The following is an 18,754-nucleotide window of genomic DNA, read 5'->3' on the forward strand; positions in this document are numbered from 1 at the left end:
CCCATCCTCTTATTTCATATAAGTAAAAATATCGGGAGCGGGTAGTTTTTTCGCGTGTTTTACTTTATGCCTATTATTATTTTTGTTAATATGTATCTGTATTTCTGTTAAAGATTCGTAGTTGATTTATTTTCTGTAGTCAAATATAAGCGAGAAATAAATGTATTTTACGCTCCCCTCTTTTCTTACATTTTTTTCTCTTTTTGCTTTCAATATTTTTATTCAATTTTCTTTTCTTTTTCTTTTTTTGTAAAATTTGTTTTTTCAGTCTTTTCTATATTATCTTTTTTAGTATATCAAACTAAGAGATTGTTTTAAAGGGTTTATTTGTTATATTTTAAAGTTAGTATGTTTTTCAACCTATTTTTAAAAAAATACACTATTCTAAGACATGAAGATATATTTCGATTTTAGCAATCATTTTCAATTTATTATAAAAAATATAGTTATGAGACATTAGATAACAGCAAATATGATCAAAGATATTAAACATACATTTATATAGAACAATGTCACCAATTTGTTATCTAAGTTTAGTGCAAATGTCAATAAATTTTAGACCCTAAATGGTCAATCAAGTACAATAATCTATTCAACTTGAATAGGAATTTCTACCAGAAAAAGTTCTTTGTTTAAATTTTGGTCATATTCAGTCCCATAATACGAGCTACTTAATTTTCCAATGTAAAGTTATGTACCAATAAAATTAAACTTTATAGTAAAGCTGACTTATTTTTTTACTTTTATCTATCCAGAATTGGATATATCGTATATTTGGTCGCTGAAAAGTTAGGTTAGGTTATTTATTTTGTCCAAAGGAAGTATAGATTAGCTAGACGCTCGGAAAGTGTGAGAAACAACTTCAAATCTATCATCATGAATGTTGGCAATTAATTTAAAAGGATTCTTTGCTTATCAAGGCTTTTTGAGGAAAAATGCCAAATCATATAATCCATTTGAAAGATTAGAAACCATTTTGTAATGGCTTAAAACATTAGTATTTTTGGTTAAAACAAGGAATTTAAAAATGCTATTTATAGTATCGTTTTATAGACAGCTTTCCACCGAAGGCGTGGGCTAACAAAACTGATATTGATTGTATAATTTTTATTTTAATGTTAAGGGAAATTTTCTGTTATACGATGCATGATTTTTCAGAATGGCTGAGAACCGGTTCTAATTCAGCGGATATTAATCGGTTTCAAAGCCATGCTGGAAAAGATATTTTTAAATACAAAAACAAATACTTTGCAGCGCAACTGCTAAAAAAGTAGTTAATTCTTTTACTGTAATATCATTAATAAAACTATCTTACTTTCTTGCTTCGCTAATTTTGAAATGTTGCGATCCTTGTTAAAAGTTTGGAATTAGTTCTCGTGAATATTATTTTAGCAAAATTTCAAACTTTAGATTCAACTTAATTCTCTTCAGGAAGTGAGGGACAATACAATGGACAGTAAATAAATCTTCCTCCCCCTTCTCCTCTTGATAGCTTGTTTGTAATTAGAAGAAGAATGGGTCGTAGATTGATTTAGATTATTAGTTATATCCAATTATAAAACAAATACTTTTAAATTTACGATGAACGAGGATGACAACATCCACTACATAAGTAGCGAAGTCAAGAAATAATACCTTTTAACATTAATAAACATTAGTAGCAAAACCATTAGACCCACGGACCAAGTAAGTTATATACTGGGTTCACATTGGTAAGGGTATTTTTTATTTAAAAAATAGATATCCATCTTAAATATTGAAAAGAATTGCCTTATTATAAAATTTTATATCAGTATTGCTTTAAAACAGATCAACATCCGCTGGATTAGAACCAGTTTTAATAGACAATTTACCACGAATATAAAAATAAATTTAAGTTGGGGTTAACAAAACTGCTTTTAATCGTATAATTTTTTATTTTTAATATCCCCTGAAAGCTGTCTATAATGCGATGCAATTAATAACTATTCCATTTCCGAGATTTTTCCTAACAGACTGAAAGAATAGATGACTGTAAAAATTGAAGATAAAAAAATGATCGTTCTAGTTTGAACTAAGGAATTATTACATACATTATACAATGTTAATACTTTTTTGCAACTTTATGTAAACTTTTTTTACAAGGTAATTAAGCATTAGAAAAGTTTTTTCTTGTAATTAGTAATATTAATCATTTTGTATTTATATGATAAAAAAAATAATAGTAACGTATCATACAAATATAAAGGATATCTTAAGTTGACAATATTTAATATTAGAGTTTCCTAAAATACCCTAGCACAGTATTTCTTATCCATAAGAGAATTATGGGAGGGGGGCGGATCGCAGAAAATAGCTGAAACCCAATCCAAGACTTTAATTTAGAAATAAAATAGTCTAAAAAACAATTTATATTGCCTTATCTACACCCCTAGAGAACTTTAAATCTCTTTAAATCTTTCTTGGGGCGATTTCTCTTGTTACCCTCCCCAAAATAGTTACAAATCATTCCAGGACCTATGGGAAACTACACTGAAAAGAAGAAACATAGATCCTTTTGCTTTGTTATAATGATTGCTGTCCTACTTATGGACATAATTGTCCTTTTCCAAATTATTTATTTTCCAAATATTTCCCTCTCTTGATTTGAATAATGTTAGTTTCATATCTCCAGGGATCTGAGGGATAAGACAATGGACGAAATAAATCTATTTTCGACTGCAATGATGATAAATAAAATTACCCCTTCTACAAATTAAACTATTGGTTGAAACGTTTAAACACGCAAATCAATAACCCAATCAATCTAACTTTAAGCAAATGAATAAGAAAACGTGATTACAAAACTTTGGTTACCGGTGTAATTTATAGTCCAATGTCACCTCCCTCCCTGAATATTTTAAACGAGAATGGTAATTTTACTGTAGGCAGGGCGGTAGAGGACATTGGATAGAAAAATTCACTGGTACCCAAGATTTACAACCAGGTTATTCGTTGGTTCAAAACTTTTTTTTAATTTTGATTGGTTGGTTCCAATTATGAGTGTCTAAACTTTTCAATCAATAATCATCATTTGGGATGTATAATGTATATCAATTGTCGAACATTGTCTTATCCTAAAAAGTGCAGCTAAAACCTTTTTTATCGTCACTAATAAAAAACATTCCTATCGGGAAACTCTAGCCATTTCCCCTTCTATAAATTAAAATAAGTGGTTAAAAGTTTGGATAATCAATTTATTGAACCAGCCAATCATAATTCAAAAATGTCCTCAAAGTTACAAGGCCAAAATTAAGAAAAGACTTTGGGGACTAGTGTGATAAACATCCCAATGTCCCCTCCTCCCTGACGAAAATGTTATCTAGACATAGTGGACTTTATCTTTATGCAATAAATCAACAATCCAAAAATTATTCTTTTTTTACCACACAAAATATTCAATGTTGAAATAGAGTTATGCAATAAAATATTGTTTTTACAAGTAATTGGATGTCTTTCTGTCTGTTTGAAGTGAAGTAAATGACTTTGATTTGTCAGGGATAAGACATTTGACAATAGATTGATAATCCCAAATGATCATAAATAAAAATACTTTTAAAGGTTAAATTTATTGGTTGAAAAGTTTTGAAACCAACCAATCAACATGTAATAAAAGTACCTAAAGTTTTAAGCCAGCAAATGAGAAATTATGTTTATAAAGCTTTGGGTAACAGTCTTTGCCCTCTTGACACAATGCACTGGAAAAAATGTCTCACCTTATTTATTATCCAAACGTTGTGGGGGGGGGGGGGTATCAGTACTCAACTGGCAATTTATTTAAAAGCCCCATTCACAGCTTTCCTTACCCTCTGTAGTTAAAGGAGGCATTGTATCACTGTAAACCTTGGGCTTGTAAAAATAAACTTTGCTTGCTAAACATTTAACATTTACCTAAACACCTTTATGTTCTGTTTAGGTAGAGTTAATTTATAGCATTTTTACTCTAATTTAGGAGGGAAAAGTAGCATTTTTTAATAAAAACTTTTTTTACAATTCTTGCTTTTAGAAAAAGTGGCTTAAACTAATTTTAATAATACCATTGAACTGCAAGAAAAATATATTTATAAAAATATTAACTTTGTAGGACAAATTGGTGCTTTCACAGAAAGTATCTTGTTAAGCATTGATAACCTCACCTTATTATTATTAAAATGAATTGAAAATGAGGGAGTAGGTTTTTTTTCATTTGCTGTTTTAATACTTTAGATTAAGTTCTATAGGGTACTGGGTAGTACCGCAAAGTTTACTTTTAAAATGAGAGATGGCGGAGGGGAGGGAGGGGTCCTCAATGCTCAAAAGGCACTTTTTGTGAAATCTCTTGAATAATATTGAAAGTATGTAAAAGTGACATCATCTGCTTGTGTTTACTTTGTAAATAATTTTGTTTGTTCACAATTCAATTTCTATAGGATATAGGGAATAGTTATTTATTGCATCTTATTATAGACAGCTCTCCGCGGATATTGAAATGAAAAATTTTAATATTAACACCAGGTTTGTCGCTCCGAAGGGCCGAAGTCCTGGGCTTATAAAACTTATATCAATTTATGGATTTTATTTTAATATTCGTGAAAAATTATCTTAGATACGATGTATGGCTGAGAACCGGTTCTAATCCAATGGATAATTATCGGTTTCAAAGCCATACTGGAAAATAAGTTTCTATAGAATTGTAATATTTCGGTGCTTTCCCACAAAGTCGTGAGCATTAATATCACCCTTTATTTAAAAAAAAATAACTTTTGATAAACCCCGGGGGATGGGTTAAACCTGCGTATCCTATACCTGCCGTGTCCTATCCCTGTGGGGGCTACCCAGTACCAAAATAACCCTATCATAACCTGTAATAAGGTAGAAAACAAAAAAAACTTCTCTCAATTCCTGATAAAAGGGGGATAAAAGTTGAGGGTGAATTTTGTATGCTTATTGGTTATGTAGATTTTAAGGAAAGAAGTTCAGTAAGATGGATTTTTAGTCCATAAATCAGTGAAACGATTTTCTTTGAAACCGATTGATATCCGCTGAATTATAACCAGTTCTGGGACTGGGCATCATATTACAGACAATTTTCCATGAATATCAAAATAAAAATCATAAAATCAATACCAGTATGGTTAGCTGGGGAGTTCTACCCCTCGGGCCTATCAAAACTAGTTTTAATCTTATAATTTTTCATTTCAATATATTCGGAAAGTAGTCTATAATACGTTGCGATAAATAACTAATCTCATTTAATGGAAATTATTAGATTTGTAAAAAAAAACTGAAAAATTCGCAATAACTGGATCTTGTGTTTATAAAATTGATATAGAATACTTTAATATATTCACAGAAGAAAATTAGTCGTCAATTTTAGTTGCTATTATGGACCTCATTTATTGGTCAGTTTGTTCATTCAGTGGGCGTAGAGTGGATGGGGTAAAGGGGTGGATATGGGGGTAACGTTATTTTAGCCAACTTTAAGTATCACTGTTTATTGTACATTAAAATCTAGTGCAACATCCAAGTAATGATATATCGATTGTATTTAGGTTGGAGCGGCAAAAGGAATTGCGCCAATAAGATCCAGATATGCAACTTTAATTGTTACTGTTCCACCAGGTAAAAATACTTTTATTGGTTGAAAAAGAATAAAACCAACACAAATGCTGATAAATTGATTTACATCTCCAAAGATGATACACAAAAATACCTGTTTGTAGATTACAATTAGTGGTTTAAACTTTTGAAAAATGAATTAACCAATTAAAATTCAATAAAGTCCCCAAAGTTTTTTAAGTCAACGAATTAGAAATCGTTATTATAAAACTATGGGGACTAATGTCCCCTCCTTCCCTGGTAAATTCCAATAGGAGGAAACTGTTTAAAAAATTCTGTATTAATCTGTCCCCAAAATACAAGATGCTTAATAAGGACATAATGACATTTTAAGACTTAATAATTAATATAGAGTATTGGATTTTATGGTAATGATTATACAGTGTCTATGCTTTTAAAACTGTACCTTACTGTTATAGTAATCATCATATTATGTTTGAAATCGATAGTTATTAAATTAATAAAAGAGGGGAAGAATAATTTTTGAGCCATTGATCTATCTTTATAAATCTTCTAGCATAAAATGTAAGATTTATACATTTTTCTATTTTGATAGAATAACCTTACATTTTAGATCCTCCCATTATCTTGAATGGAGAGAAGTTACATGTATTGGAGGGCAAAATTGTCACATTAGAATGTGTTTCAAAGGTAAAACTTTTAGCATTTAATACTTAACCAGAGGTGGATTCTTTAAAAAATTAGGTTCGCTGTTTGTTGATGAGGTAAAATTATTTTTGTGAAAAAACCTCCAAAATTAAATAAAATCATAAAATGGTTATTAACATAAGATTTTGTTTATTTTTTGTAGATTTTTATGGGATCTTGGAGGATTTAAAAAAAAAACAATTTTGCCTCACCAGTGAGCGGCAACCCTAATTTTTCTATAAAGAATCCACCTCAGATTTTAGAGGCCAAGTCGGAAGTATCAAGAAAAATACCCTCGGCATTAGCTTATATTATAGCGTGCTTGCCAACTGTCCGAGAGGTGTCGGGTTTGAGTCTGGTCAACACCGCGTCATATTTGATACGTTAAAAATGGTACCTACTGCTGATCTGTCTGGTATGTGTCAATAAAAGCAAAAGTAGGGGGAATGCATTGGGCCATAAACAGGCGCAATTCACTACCATGCATAGTTAGGTCTTCCAGACAAAAGCTGTGCAATCAAAGGCTTTGTTGTCTGTTGAATGTTACTTAACTTAATATCCTTGGGTGTTAGAGTATTGCATCCTATTACAAGTGGATGATGCTCTGGTTCTCTAGATGATCACTTTAAATCGAAGTAGAAATTCACCCTAACGTGGTAAAGGTAATCAAGAAAGAAAAGTTTAATTATTAACGCATTTTCTCTAGCTGTGCTATTCTTGTGTGCTTAAGATCTTGGCTATGTCAGATCGTTTTTAGGCTAAAATTTGCTGGCTCTATTAGTGTGAGAAGTTAGGGTTTAAAGTTAAAAATAAATAGCTTTCTTCGTATTTTCTTCTTGATTCAATTTTATCACATAAAATTTTATAAATCTCAGCTAGCATACATGGAAGGAATATCCATTCGTTACATAATCCAATTTGCAATTTTGTAAAAATTACTATGTATGAAAAATAAGATAATAATACTTAAATGAAAATTCATTATCTTAATACCAGTTTGTTAGCCAGGGATTTCGGCCTCTGGTCTTAATCTTATAATGTTTCATTTTTATATCTCCGGAAAGCTGTTTATAATACGATGCGATAAACAAATATTTTTTTCTATTAGGGTGGGAAGCCAGCCGCGGAGATAACCTGGTTGGACAATGACAATGTTCCCATCAGAGCTGGAGTCGAATCTATTGTTGGTAAGTTTCAGGGATCTTAAAGGATAAGATAATGGATAAATTGATATACATAAAAAATGATGAAGAATAGAATCACCCCTTTCTAAGATATCCAGATTATAAAACTTTGGGTACTAGTGTTAAAAACATCCCTACATCAGCTCCCCCCCACTAAGTTTACACATTTTATACCTAAAGTTTTATAACTGCGTTATCTTATTCTTTGACTGAAAAACTTTATATACCTTTTTTCAATTTATTTTGTGGGTTCCAAACTAGTAGTATTTTAACTTTTCAACAAATAGTTTCAATCTATTAAAATTATGAACTAGAATAGGAAGAATCTCGAATTCTTTGAGGTTAAGTACTTTTTTATGTGACACACCGTAATAAATTCGGACAATGCAATTTATAGAATATGATATACTAGTTGATTCATCCCTACTGAGAGTACAACCAATTCGAAACAGTGTTGTCTTAGATCTTAAGCTCTAGACAAACAAACCTGGCTACTTATATAATAAGATAATAATCTATGTAAGGTAAAATGTATATTTTATAATATTTTCTGCAATGTTCGTCTAGTCATCATCATGTTGCATGGATTTTTTGTGTCCCAGGGATACTAGGATAGTCTAGTCATCATCATGGTTGCATGGTATTCTTGTGTCCCAGGGATACTAGGATAGTCTAGTCATCATCATGTTGCATGGTATTCTTTTGTCCCAGGGATACTAGGATAGTCTAGTCATCATCATGTTGCATGGTATTCTTTTGTCCCAGGGATACTAGGATAGTCTAGTCATCATCATGTTGCATGGTATTCTTTTGTCCCAGGGATACTAGGATAGTCTAGTCATCATCATGGTTGCATGGTATTCTTGTGTCCCAGGGATACTAGGATAGTCTAGTCATCATCATGGTTGCATGGTATTCTTGTGACCCAGGGATACTAGGATAGTCTAGTCATCATCATGTTGCATGGTATTCTTGTGACCCAGGGATACTAGGATAGTCTGGTCATCATCATGTTGCATGGTATTCTTGTGTCCCAGGGATACTAGGATAGTCTAGTCATCATCATGTTGCATGGTATTCTTGTGTCCCAGGGATACTAGGATAGTCTAGTCATCATCATGGTTGCATGGTATTCTTGTGACCCAGGGATACTAGGATAGTCTAGTCATCATCATGTTGCATGGTATTCTTGTGACCCAGGGATACTAGGATAGTCTAGTCATCATCATGTTGCATGGTATTCTTGTGACCCAGGGATACTAGGATAGTCTAGTCATCATCATGTTGCATGGTATTCTTGTGTCCCAGGGATACTAGGATAGTCTAGTCATCATCATGGTTGCATGGTATTCTTGTGACCCAGGGATACTAGGATAGTCTAGTCATCATCATGTTGCATGGTATTCTTGTGACCCAGGGATACTAGGATAGTCTAGTCATCATCATGTTGCATGGTATTCTTGTGTTCAGGGATACTAGGATAGTTTAGTCATCATCATGTTGCATGGTATTCTTGTGACCCAGGAATACTAGGATAGTCTAGTCATCATCATGTTGCATGGTATTCTTGTGACCCAGGGATACTAGGATAGTCTAGTCATCATCATGTTGCATGGTATTCTTGTGTCCCAGGGATACTAGGATAGTCTAGTCATCATCATGTTGCATGGTATTCTTGTGTCCCAGGGATACTAGGATAGTCTAGTCATTATCATGTTGCATGGTATTCTTGTGTCCCAGGGATACTAGGATAGTCTAGTCATCATCATGTTGCATGGTATTCTTGTGTCCCAGGGATACTAGGATAGTTTAGTCATCATCATGTTGCATGGTATTCTTGTGTCCCAGGGATACTAGGATAGTCTAGTCATCATCATGTTGCATGGTATTCTTGTGACCCAGGGATACTAGGATAGTCTAGTCATCATCATGTTGCATGGTATTCTTGTGACCCAGGGATACTAGGATAGTCTAGTCATCATCATGTTGCATGGTATTCTTGTGTCCCAGGGATACTAGGATAGTCTAGTCATCATCATGTTGCATGGTATTCTTGTGACCCAGGGATACTAGGATAGTCTAGTCATCATCATGTTGCATGGTATTCTTGTGACTTAGGAATACTAGGATAGTTTAAATTATTGTGTCATACTCTATTACTCATATAAAAAAACAAACAAAGAAAAAATCAAGTCGTTTTTTTGAAGTGAAATGTTTAAGTTCAATATAAACAAAACTTTTCAAAACCAAATCTAAAATAAGGAGGGAGGTTTAAGTTTTTTCTAATTCATGCCTAACCCCAGTTCAAACACAAACACACGAAAAAAACACCGTCACTTTAGCTTCAATCTATCTAAAAATGAGGAGGTGGGATCTTTGCATGCTCGGCTAGGCACTTTGAAAAAAAACCGCCAATTGTTGAAATCTTAGAAAACTAAACCTTGTGTATAGAATTAGATGAAAAAAGTTTCCAATGGCTAAAGACTGAATTAAAATAGCATAGAGTTCAGTTTCATATTCATATGCATATTCTGTCAGCGATCGAATGGAATAAATTGATATATACCTCCAATGATAATAAACAAAATTACCCCTTCTGTAGATTACAATAAGTGGTTGAAACGTTTGGACATACAACTTAAAGAACCAATCAATCAAAATTCAATAAAAGTTCCTAATGTTATTAAATCAACCAAAAATAAAACGTTATTTTAAAACTTTGGGGACTAGTGTAATAGCCCATTGTTCTCTTCCTTCCTGATTTACTTTGGGAACAACCAGACATTCCAATTAGACTAGAGGTGGCTAACAATGCGTACATAACATAATTATCAGAAACAGAAACTCTGCGTAAGAATACGTAATATGTAAGGAAGCCTTATTAAAAGGAACAGGGTTATTGTCTGCCTGTCTATTGGAGTGTGTGTTATAAATATCTCGCTTTAACCGCTGAAACCAGTGAGGTTTCATTAAATTTTCCTTAAGAGATATCGCCCCGAGGAAAATGAATTTAAAAATCTACTTAAAAAACCTAAATTGTTAATAAGAAACCCGTTAAAGTGTCCCATATATTTGGGCACTTTAAATATATATCTAGGAGCCCTTTATTCATAGTTTGGGGAAAGACAGAAACATAGCATTAAGCCATCCCAAGATTAAAAACTAAAATACCCTTGGGACATCCCAAAATTTCTGTGAAGCTTTCCTTAAATGGAAAACTCAATTTGTTCAGTTTTTATTTAAAATCTTAAGATTTAGCTAAAAAACCTTACTACTTTATGATAGGTTATCTGTATTTTTGTGTTTCTTTTTTACTTAATATAAGAAATATAAGTTTTGATGTGTCCAAATGACAATTTTTTAAAAATTAGTCTTTATTATATCAATAAAAAGATTCTTTAACCAAACCTAGAAAACATTTGAATTGTTAGAATCATAGAAATCTTTATTGAAAAGATTTACCCATGTATTTAGCGATAACATTTCCTATTTCAAGCAGCTTTAACTAAACAAAACATTTGATGATCTTAGGGGATAAGTCAAAGAGAGATAAATTAATGTACGTACATCTCCAATGATAATAAACAAAATTATCCTCTCTATGAATATTAATCATTTTTGTCTGATTGTGATCGAAGGAGAAATAACTATCAAATTTTTTTAAACAAGCTCTAAACCTTGGTTAGTAAATGACAGTACAATTATTGACAGACAAAAATCCTCCTGGAAATGCTTCGCCTCTATCAAAATCAAGGCTCGGCAGCGGTGCGTCAGCCGCCTGTAAGCCTCAGGGTAATCGACATTTTACAGTTTTAAAATAAGCTGGAATTCTTAACCTGACCCAAATATAGGAATCCCTCTTTTCAAAAGCATAAAAACTTATTAAAATTTAAGGCTTTGTCACGCCTGACGCGCAGCTGCCGAGCCCTGATTAAAACTTAAGTCTACGAATAAAAGAAAGAAAGAAGAATATGATAGAAAAAAGTTTCTCAGTTTCCGCCTGTCTGATTATTACACCTTAACTCACAAAATTTAACAAAGGGGGAAAAAGTTCCTAGATATACCCAGGCAAAAAGGATTATGTAAAAACATATTTTAGCAATAGAAACGTTTAGCTTTGATCTGGTGTATAAGAATGATATTTGCCCTAATAATGTTAGTGGATTAGGTTTTCTCTGAATATGAAATCAACAAAAAATACCTTGTCCCCTCGGGGCCAACAAAACTGGCTTTTATCTTTAGTAATTTTTCATTTTGATATCTGCGGAAAGCTGTCTATAATACGATGCAATAGATAATCATTATTGTACTTTGATTTCCTAAATTTTAAGTTTACTTATTCCTTAATCTCCGATAGATATACCTAATCAAAAAGAGGCAAAAGAAAGAGTTTCTTTATATTCATTTCATCGCACACTGTAAAAAATTAATATATATTTTTATTAATCCAAAAAGAGGTTTTGAATCCATGGCATATTTTTAAATTATTTTTATAAGATATGGGGCATTGAGAGGTTTGATGCATTCTTACTTCTTGGGAGGTTTTACCTAGGGACTCACTGGGGGTGGGGGGGATAACCTCCCCTACTTTTAATTAGAAAAGTAAAAAATATAGGAGATTATTTTTTAGGGGTGAAAATAGCTACTTCCCAGGACCTATGAGAAGCTTTACTGAAAAGGAGAACCATATCGCTTCAGCAGTTAGCGAGATACTTCGCTGCAGACAAAAAAGCTCACTACCTTATAATATAGGATATATTTTGTCTTTTAAAGCTTCGCTCCTTTAGCAACGTTTACATTCTTGTTTTTACAAAACTTTAAAGAATGATAAAGAAACTTTTTTAGATGCTTTACTACGCTTCTAAAGTTTATTTTGTGCGTTGGTTTGTATTTTTTAGTCAGGTATTTGTAGATGTACCCTAACATCTAGCGACTATGTATTCATAATATGATGGAGGACAGAAAATAGCCTAAAACTATCATTGAAACTTCCCAAAATGTAGAACTCAACCAGTCCAATGGTCTTTACTTGTTTCTTTGTATGTGTACCAACAGATCTCGCAAACTTCTGGACCAATTTGGTTCCCTTTACATTGAAGCTTGTAATAGTTCTAGGGCAAAATTTTAAACATTTTTGGGGAGGGTACCAAGTGAAATCTCCCGTAGAAAAGAAAACTAAAATGTAAAGTGGAGGGTCGACTCCCCCCCCTCCCCCAGTGTTCCTAGAGGCCTCTAGGGGAGTATATATTGCCATATTATATAATACTAGTGGCTACGCCCATAGAGGGTGATTTAGGCGGGAGTGGGGTAATTGAATTCGACCTCCATATTTTTTGCTATTTGCTATTTATCGGGGGGGGGGGGGGGGGTTGTCTTTTACCTTCCCCCAAAATGATTATTAACCTTCCCAGGACTAATGAGAAAATACATTGGAAAGGAGAACCATATTGGTTAAGCTAAGCAGTTAGCGAGAGTCTTTGACACAGAGAGAGAAAGAGACGGATCCTGTTACTTTGATGATAACACTTACTTTCTTGTTGGTATGCTACATATTAATATTGTTATCCTTGTTATTTAGAAGACCTACCAGATGGAAAACTTAATAAAGGAAGCCTGCAAGTAATACCACGCTTTAACTGCTGAAAGACTGCCACAAGCAGACCCAATACCCCAAATTTAAAGCCTTCAGCTTCAATAACAAAAAAGTTCTAGGCATTTCAAAATGACATTTTATGTACAATGAAACTTTTGAAAGATTTCCATTGCTCATGATAGAAAACACAATTTTAAGAGACCTACCAGATGGAAAACATATTAATATTGTTATCCTTGTTATTTAGAAGACCTACCAGATGGAAAACATATTAATATTATTATCCTTGTTATTTAGAAGACCTACCAGATGGAAAACATATTAATATTATTATCCTTGTTATTTAGAAGACCTACCAGATGGAAAACATATTAATATTGTTATCCTTGTTATTTAGAAGACCTACCAGATGGAAAACATATTAGTATTGTTATCCTTGTTATTTAGAAGACCTACCAGATGGAAAACATATTAATATTGTTATCCTTGTTATTTAGAAGACCTACCAGATGGAAAACATATTAGTATTGTTATCCTTGTTATTTAGAAGACCTACCAGATGGAAAACATATTAATATTGTTATCCTTGTTATCTAGAAGACCTACCAGATGGAAAACTTACTAATATTGTTATCCTTGTTATTTAGAAGACCTACCAGATGGAAAACATATTAATATTGTTATCCTTATTATCTAGAAGACCTACCAGATGGAAAACATATTAATATTGTTATCCTTGTTATTTAGAAGACCTACCAGATGGAAAACATATTAATATTGTTATCCTTGTTATTTAGAAGACCTACCAGATGGAAAACATATTAGTATTGTTATCCTTGTTATTTAGAAGACCTACCAGATGGAAAACATATTAATATTGTTATCCTTGTTATTTAGAAGACCTACCAGATGGAAAACATATTAGTATTGTTATCTTTGTTATTTAGAAGACCTACCAGATGGAAAACATATTAATATTGTTATCCTTGTTATCTAGAAGACCTACCAGATGGAAAACTTACTAATATTGTTATCCTTGTTATTTAGAAGACCTACCAGATGGAAAACATATTAATATTGTTATCCTTATTATCTAGAAGACCTACCAGATGGAAAACATATTAATATTGTTATCCTTGTTATTTAGAAGATCTACCAGATGGAAAACATATTAATATTGTTATCCTTGTTATTTAGAAGACCTACCAGATGGAAAACATATTAGTATTGTTATCCTTGTTATTTAGAAGACCTACCAGATGGAAAACATATTAATATTGTTATCCTTGTTATTTAGAAGACCTACCAGATGGAAAACATATTAGTATTGTTATCTTTGTTATTTAGAAGACCTACCAGATGGAAAACATATTAATATTGTTATCCTTGTTATCTAGAAGACCTACCAGATGGAAAACATATTAATATTGTTATCCTTGTTATCTAGAAGACCTACCAGATGGAAAACATATTAATATTATTATCCTTGTTATCTAGAAGACCTACCAGATGGAAAACATATTAATATTATTATCCTTGTTATTTAGAAGACCTACCAGATGGAAAACATATCAATATTGTTATCCTTGTTATTTAGAAGACCTACCAGATGGAAAACATATTAATATTATTATCCTTGTTATTTAGAAGACCTACCAGATGGAAAACATATTAATATTGTTATCCTTGTTATTTAGAAGACCTACCAGATGGAAAACGGAAGAACACAATATCCATGCTCAGAAAACAGATGGAGAGATCGGATAATCATAGGAAATATATTTAATCAAATAAAATTGGATTTAATAACATCAAAACAAGGATGACTACATCCATAAAAAAGCGAAGCTCTATAATCAAACCGTATAAAAACGAATATTAACAATTGTGTCATAACTCAATAAGTTCAAAATTGTATTAAAAAATTGGCTAAATGTAGTATACTGTTTAAGAAACTAGCGGCTTTGTCCCAAGAGGTTTGATCAAACTAATTATTCGTGTTTTAGATTTTAATTTTTTTTTTTTAATTTGGCGGGGGGGGGGGGTAGGTGGTGGGTAGTCCACCCCACTATTTTAATTTTAGTTTTAAAAAGAAAAAAAATTTTTTTGGGGGGTATTATTAATTTTTTGGGGGGGTTGGGGGTGTCCCACTCCCCAAGAAAATAGTTATAAATCTTCCCGGGACCTATGAGAAGCTACCCTGTAAAGGAGAACCCGATCAGTTCAGCGGTTAGCGAGATCCTTCGCTACAAAGAAACAGACAGACAGACAAACAAACAGACAGACATCGTTCTACTTTGTATTATAGATTAAGAGATGCTTCGCCTGAAATTTTTTACTTTGTTGTCCAGGGAATGATTGTGCTAAAACTTAGATAAATAGTAAAAAAAAAAATTTTGGTAAAACTAAAAAAGTTGAAAGTCAGTATTTTTATAATATTATAATTTGGCTGCGATTTATAAACATTTCAACAGTATCATTAAACGCTACTTAAATAATGACATTACGAACGACTTTAGTCTCTTTCTGATAATAACATGAAGAATTATAAAAAGAATAAATACAATATATTAATAAGCATATTGTATAATCTTATAATATACAATTGCGTTTTTTTTACCAAACAAAATAATTTTTCTATAAAGAAAGAAATAACAAGAATGACAAACTCCACAAGAAACGAATATAAAAAAGTACTGCCCAACGGATGGACAGACATAGTAAATTATGAGGAATATTCGCATTGACCATGGAATCTTTAAAATAAGGTGAAAATTATCTCCACAAAGCATAAGTTGACAACGAAAAATATAGAATAATTGCTTATAGATCAATAAAATCTTTAGCTCAAGCTGATATACTAACTTTTCTAATTTAAGACGGGCAGTAGATAGAATGTAGGATTGATAAAGATTCGTACAAACAAAGTAGCTTCACTCTTAAAAAGATACAATAAATTTAAGTTAGAAATTTTGTGTTATTTTATACAGCTTGACTTCAGTAAAACGTTTGATAGTTATTACAAAAATAAATCATAGTATTTAAATAACTAGCGGCTTTGCCCCTAGCCTCTAGGGGCTTTATTTTTTTGAGGGGGTTAGGGGTGTCCCACCCCCAAGAAAATAGTTATAAACCTTCCCGGGACCTATGAGAAGCTACCCTGTAAAGGAGAACCCGATCGGTTCAGCGGTTAGCAAGATCCTTCGCTACAAACAAACAGACAGACAAACAAACAGACAGACAGACATCGTTCTACTTTGTATTATAGATAAACATTTGTAATTAATATATTAATATTATGTCAGCTATGGCAACTTTTATTAAAGTCATATAGTTGACATAAAAATATGGATAAAAAGTCAACGTTTGGAAGAATAAATGCTATTGCAAGTTCTCATTTAACTTATATAACCGTCGACTTGTTGTCTACTTCTAGTTGAATAGTCTTATCAACCTTATTACTTCTTACTCTTTAATGTAATAATTTATAAGAAAAAATACATAAAATGAAAAAAAATTATGAATTTGGTTAAATATATAAATATAAACAAAAACAGAAATATCACCTGCGAGGCCCAAAATATAGCAGAGAGTGTCCCAAAGAGAACTTCCATAGAGCTATTTGTCGAATATCCTCCTTATGTTACCCTTCATTATCAACCATATAATCTGAAGGTATGTAGTGTACTTTTATAGCGTAGTTACTCTATAATTCATGTATTATGTAAGTCTAAATAGAACTTCCATTAGTTTTGATAATATTCTCCTTATGTTACCCTTCATTACCAACCATATAATCTAAAGGTACGTAGTATCCTTTTATAGCGTAGTTACTCTATAACTCGTGTGTTATTTAAGTCTAAAAGGAAATTCCATTGTATTTGAATATACTCCTAAAGTTGTCCATCATTATCAACCATATAATTTTCAAGGTATGTAGTGTCCTTTTATAGAGTAGTTACTCTTAAATCATGTATTATGTAAGTCTAAAAGGAACTTTCATTGTTAATTAAATATCCTCCTTATGTTACCCTTCATTATCAACCATATAATCTAAAGGTAAATAGTTTCCTTTTATAGCATAGTTATTCTATAACTTTGTATTATGTAAGTTCCAAAAAGAACTCCTTATGTTACCCTTCATTATCAACCATATAATTTTCAAGGCATGTAATGTCCTTTTATAGCGTAGTTACTCTATAACTCATGTATTCTGTAAGTCAAAAAGGAACTTCTATTATTTGTCGAATATCTACCTAATGTTACCCAGCATTATCAACCATATAATCTAAAAGTAAGTAGTATCCTTAAATAGTGTAGTTACTCTATAACTCTTGTATTCTACAAATCTAAAGAAGTTACGTCACATTCAAATGGAGGAAGATAGAATGACCAATGAGGGGCCATCATAGATTTTACCATTGGTCAATTACAGTGTATACTGGCCTCTTATTGGCTATTCTTTCGTTTGACGTCATAATCTGTGGATGGACTTTAATCATCTTCAAATGGAGGATCAACAAGTTAAGTGTTACTAGAGGCCTCTAGGGGCGTACCTGATATATCATAACATAGATTTTTTAAAACTTGACTTTAAGACATGTAATGTTTAAAGAATTTATTTTGTTTTTGCTTAGGAAGGAGAAAATGCCACTTTTAAATGTTCTGCAGACGCTAATCCAGCCCAAGTTAGTTACAGGTACTAAAAAGTTTGATTCATTTTAACTTTTATGGTTTGATGTTTTTTTTTCAAAACCCGATTTGAAGCATTTTACAATATTAAAGGGGGAGAAGAAATGTTATGGAAAATACACTTGTTTCAAATTTTTCATCTAATTACTTTCAAAATAACTATTATCGTCCATTTTCCTATCCCTATTTCATATCTAGATAGTTGATAAACAACAGAGAGGTGGAGAGCGAACACAGAAGGGATAATTTTGTTTATCATCAATGTATTTCCTATCTAGATGGTTGATAAACAACATAGATAGTTAGCACTGCCGGACCTTTTTATAAAGAAGGGATAATTTTGTTTATCATTAATGCATTTAATATATAGATGGTTTATAAACAACATAGATAGTTAGCACTGCCGAACCTTTTTATAAAGAAGGAATAATTTTGTTTATCATCAATATATTTCATATCTAGATGGTTGATAAACAACAGAGAGGTGGAGAGTGAGCCTAGCCGGACCTTTTTATACAGAAGGGATAATTTTGTTTATCATCAATGAATTTCTTATCTAGATGGTTGATAAACAACAGAGAGGTGGAGAATGAGCACAGCCGTACCTTGATCCTGTCCAACCTGAACAAGACCATGCATGGCAGCGTACTCAAGTGCGTCGTCCAGAACAGGATTGGCAGATCCGAGGAAACTCATACAATTTCAATTGTTTATCCGCCGGTAAGTGGTGATTAGAAATAAATAAACAAGGATGTTAACATCAATAATTGCGAAGCACTGAAACGGTAGGACAAGCGGACATTAACACTTATATAGTGTCAGAACTGAATAATCAGAATATAAATGTATAAGAGTCGAAGCAAAATTGTAAGTAAATTTTTTGAAAAACTGCTTTATACAGGATAATGTTATGGACATACTTACATTTTTAGGACTTGATTATAAGTTGCTTCGCTTGTAACATTATACCTTGTTGTCCCAGGAATCAATATACCAAAAATCAGATCTATCGGATGATTAG

The 18,754-nt window shown here is 32.1% G+C and overlaps 2 protein-coding genes across 5 annotated transcripts in view; one reads left to right on the plus strand and one right to left on the minus strand.

The window, feature by feature from the left end:
* The window catches only part of LOC145332239 (sorting nexin lst-4-like), a 491,682-nt gene that overhangs the window by 153,130 nt on the left and 319,798 nt on the right, over positions 1-18,754 (minus strand). The gene's annotated exons all lie outside the window — the stretch shown is intronic.
* LOC145332238 (irregular chiasm C-roughest protein-like) overlaps positions 1-18,754 on the plus strand; it is a 39,898-nt gene that overhangs the window by 2,006 nt on the left and 19,138 nt on the right. The window contains exons 4-10 of the mRNA XM_080177190.1: positions 5,550-5,619; positions 6,191-6,267; positions 7,373-7,451; positions 14,739-14,812; positions 16,597-16,716; positions 17,679-17,740; positions 18,294-18,453. Of these exons, the coding sequence (XP_080033316.1) occupies positions 5,550-5,619; positions 6,191-6,267; positions 7,373-7,451; positions 14,739-14,812; positions 16,597-16,716; positions 17,679-17,740; positions 18,294-18,453 (642 nt within the window). The remainder of the gene's footprint in view (positions 1-5,549; positions 5,620-6,190; positions 6,268-7,372; positions 7,452-14,738; positions 14,813-16,596; positions 16,717-17,678; positions 17,741-18,293; positions 18,454-18,754) is intronic.

This window comes from Acartia tonsa, chromosome 11, assembly GCF_053477335.1.
Source record: "Acartia tonsa isolate MP-2025a chromosome 11, ASM5347733v1, whole genome shotgun sequence".
Taxonomy (NCBI): Eukaryota; Metazoa; Arthropoda; class Copepoda; order Calanoida; family Acartiidae; genus Acartia; species Acartia tonsa.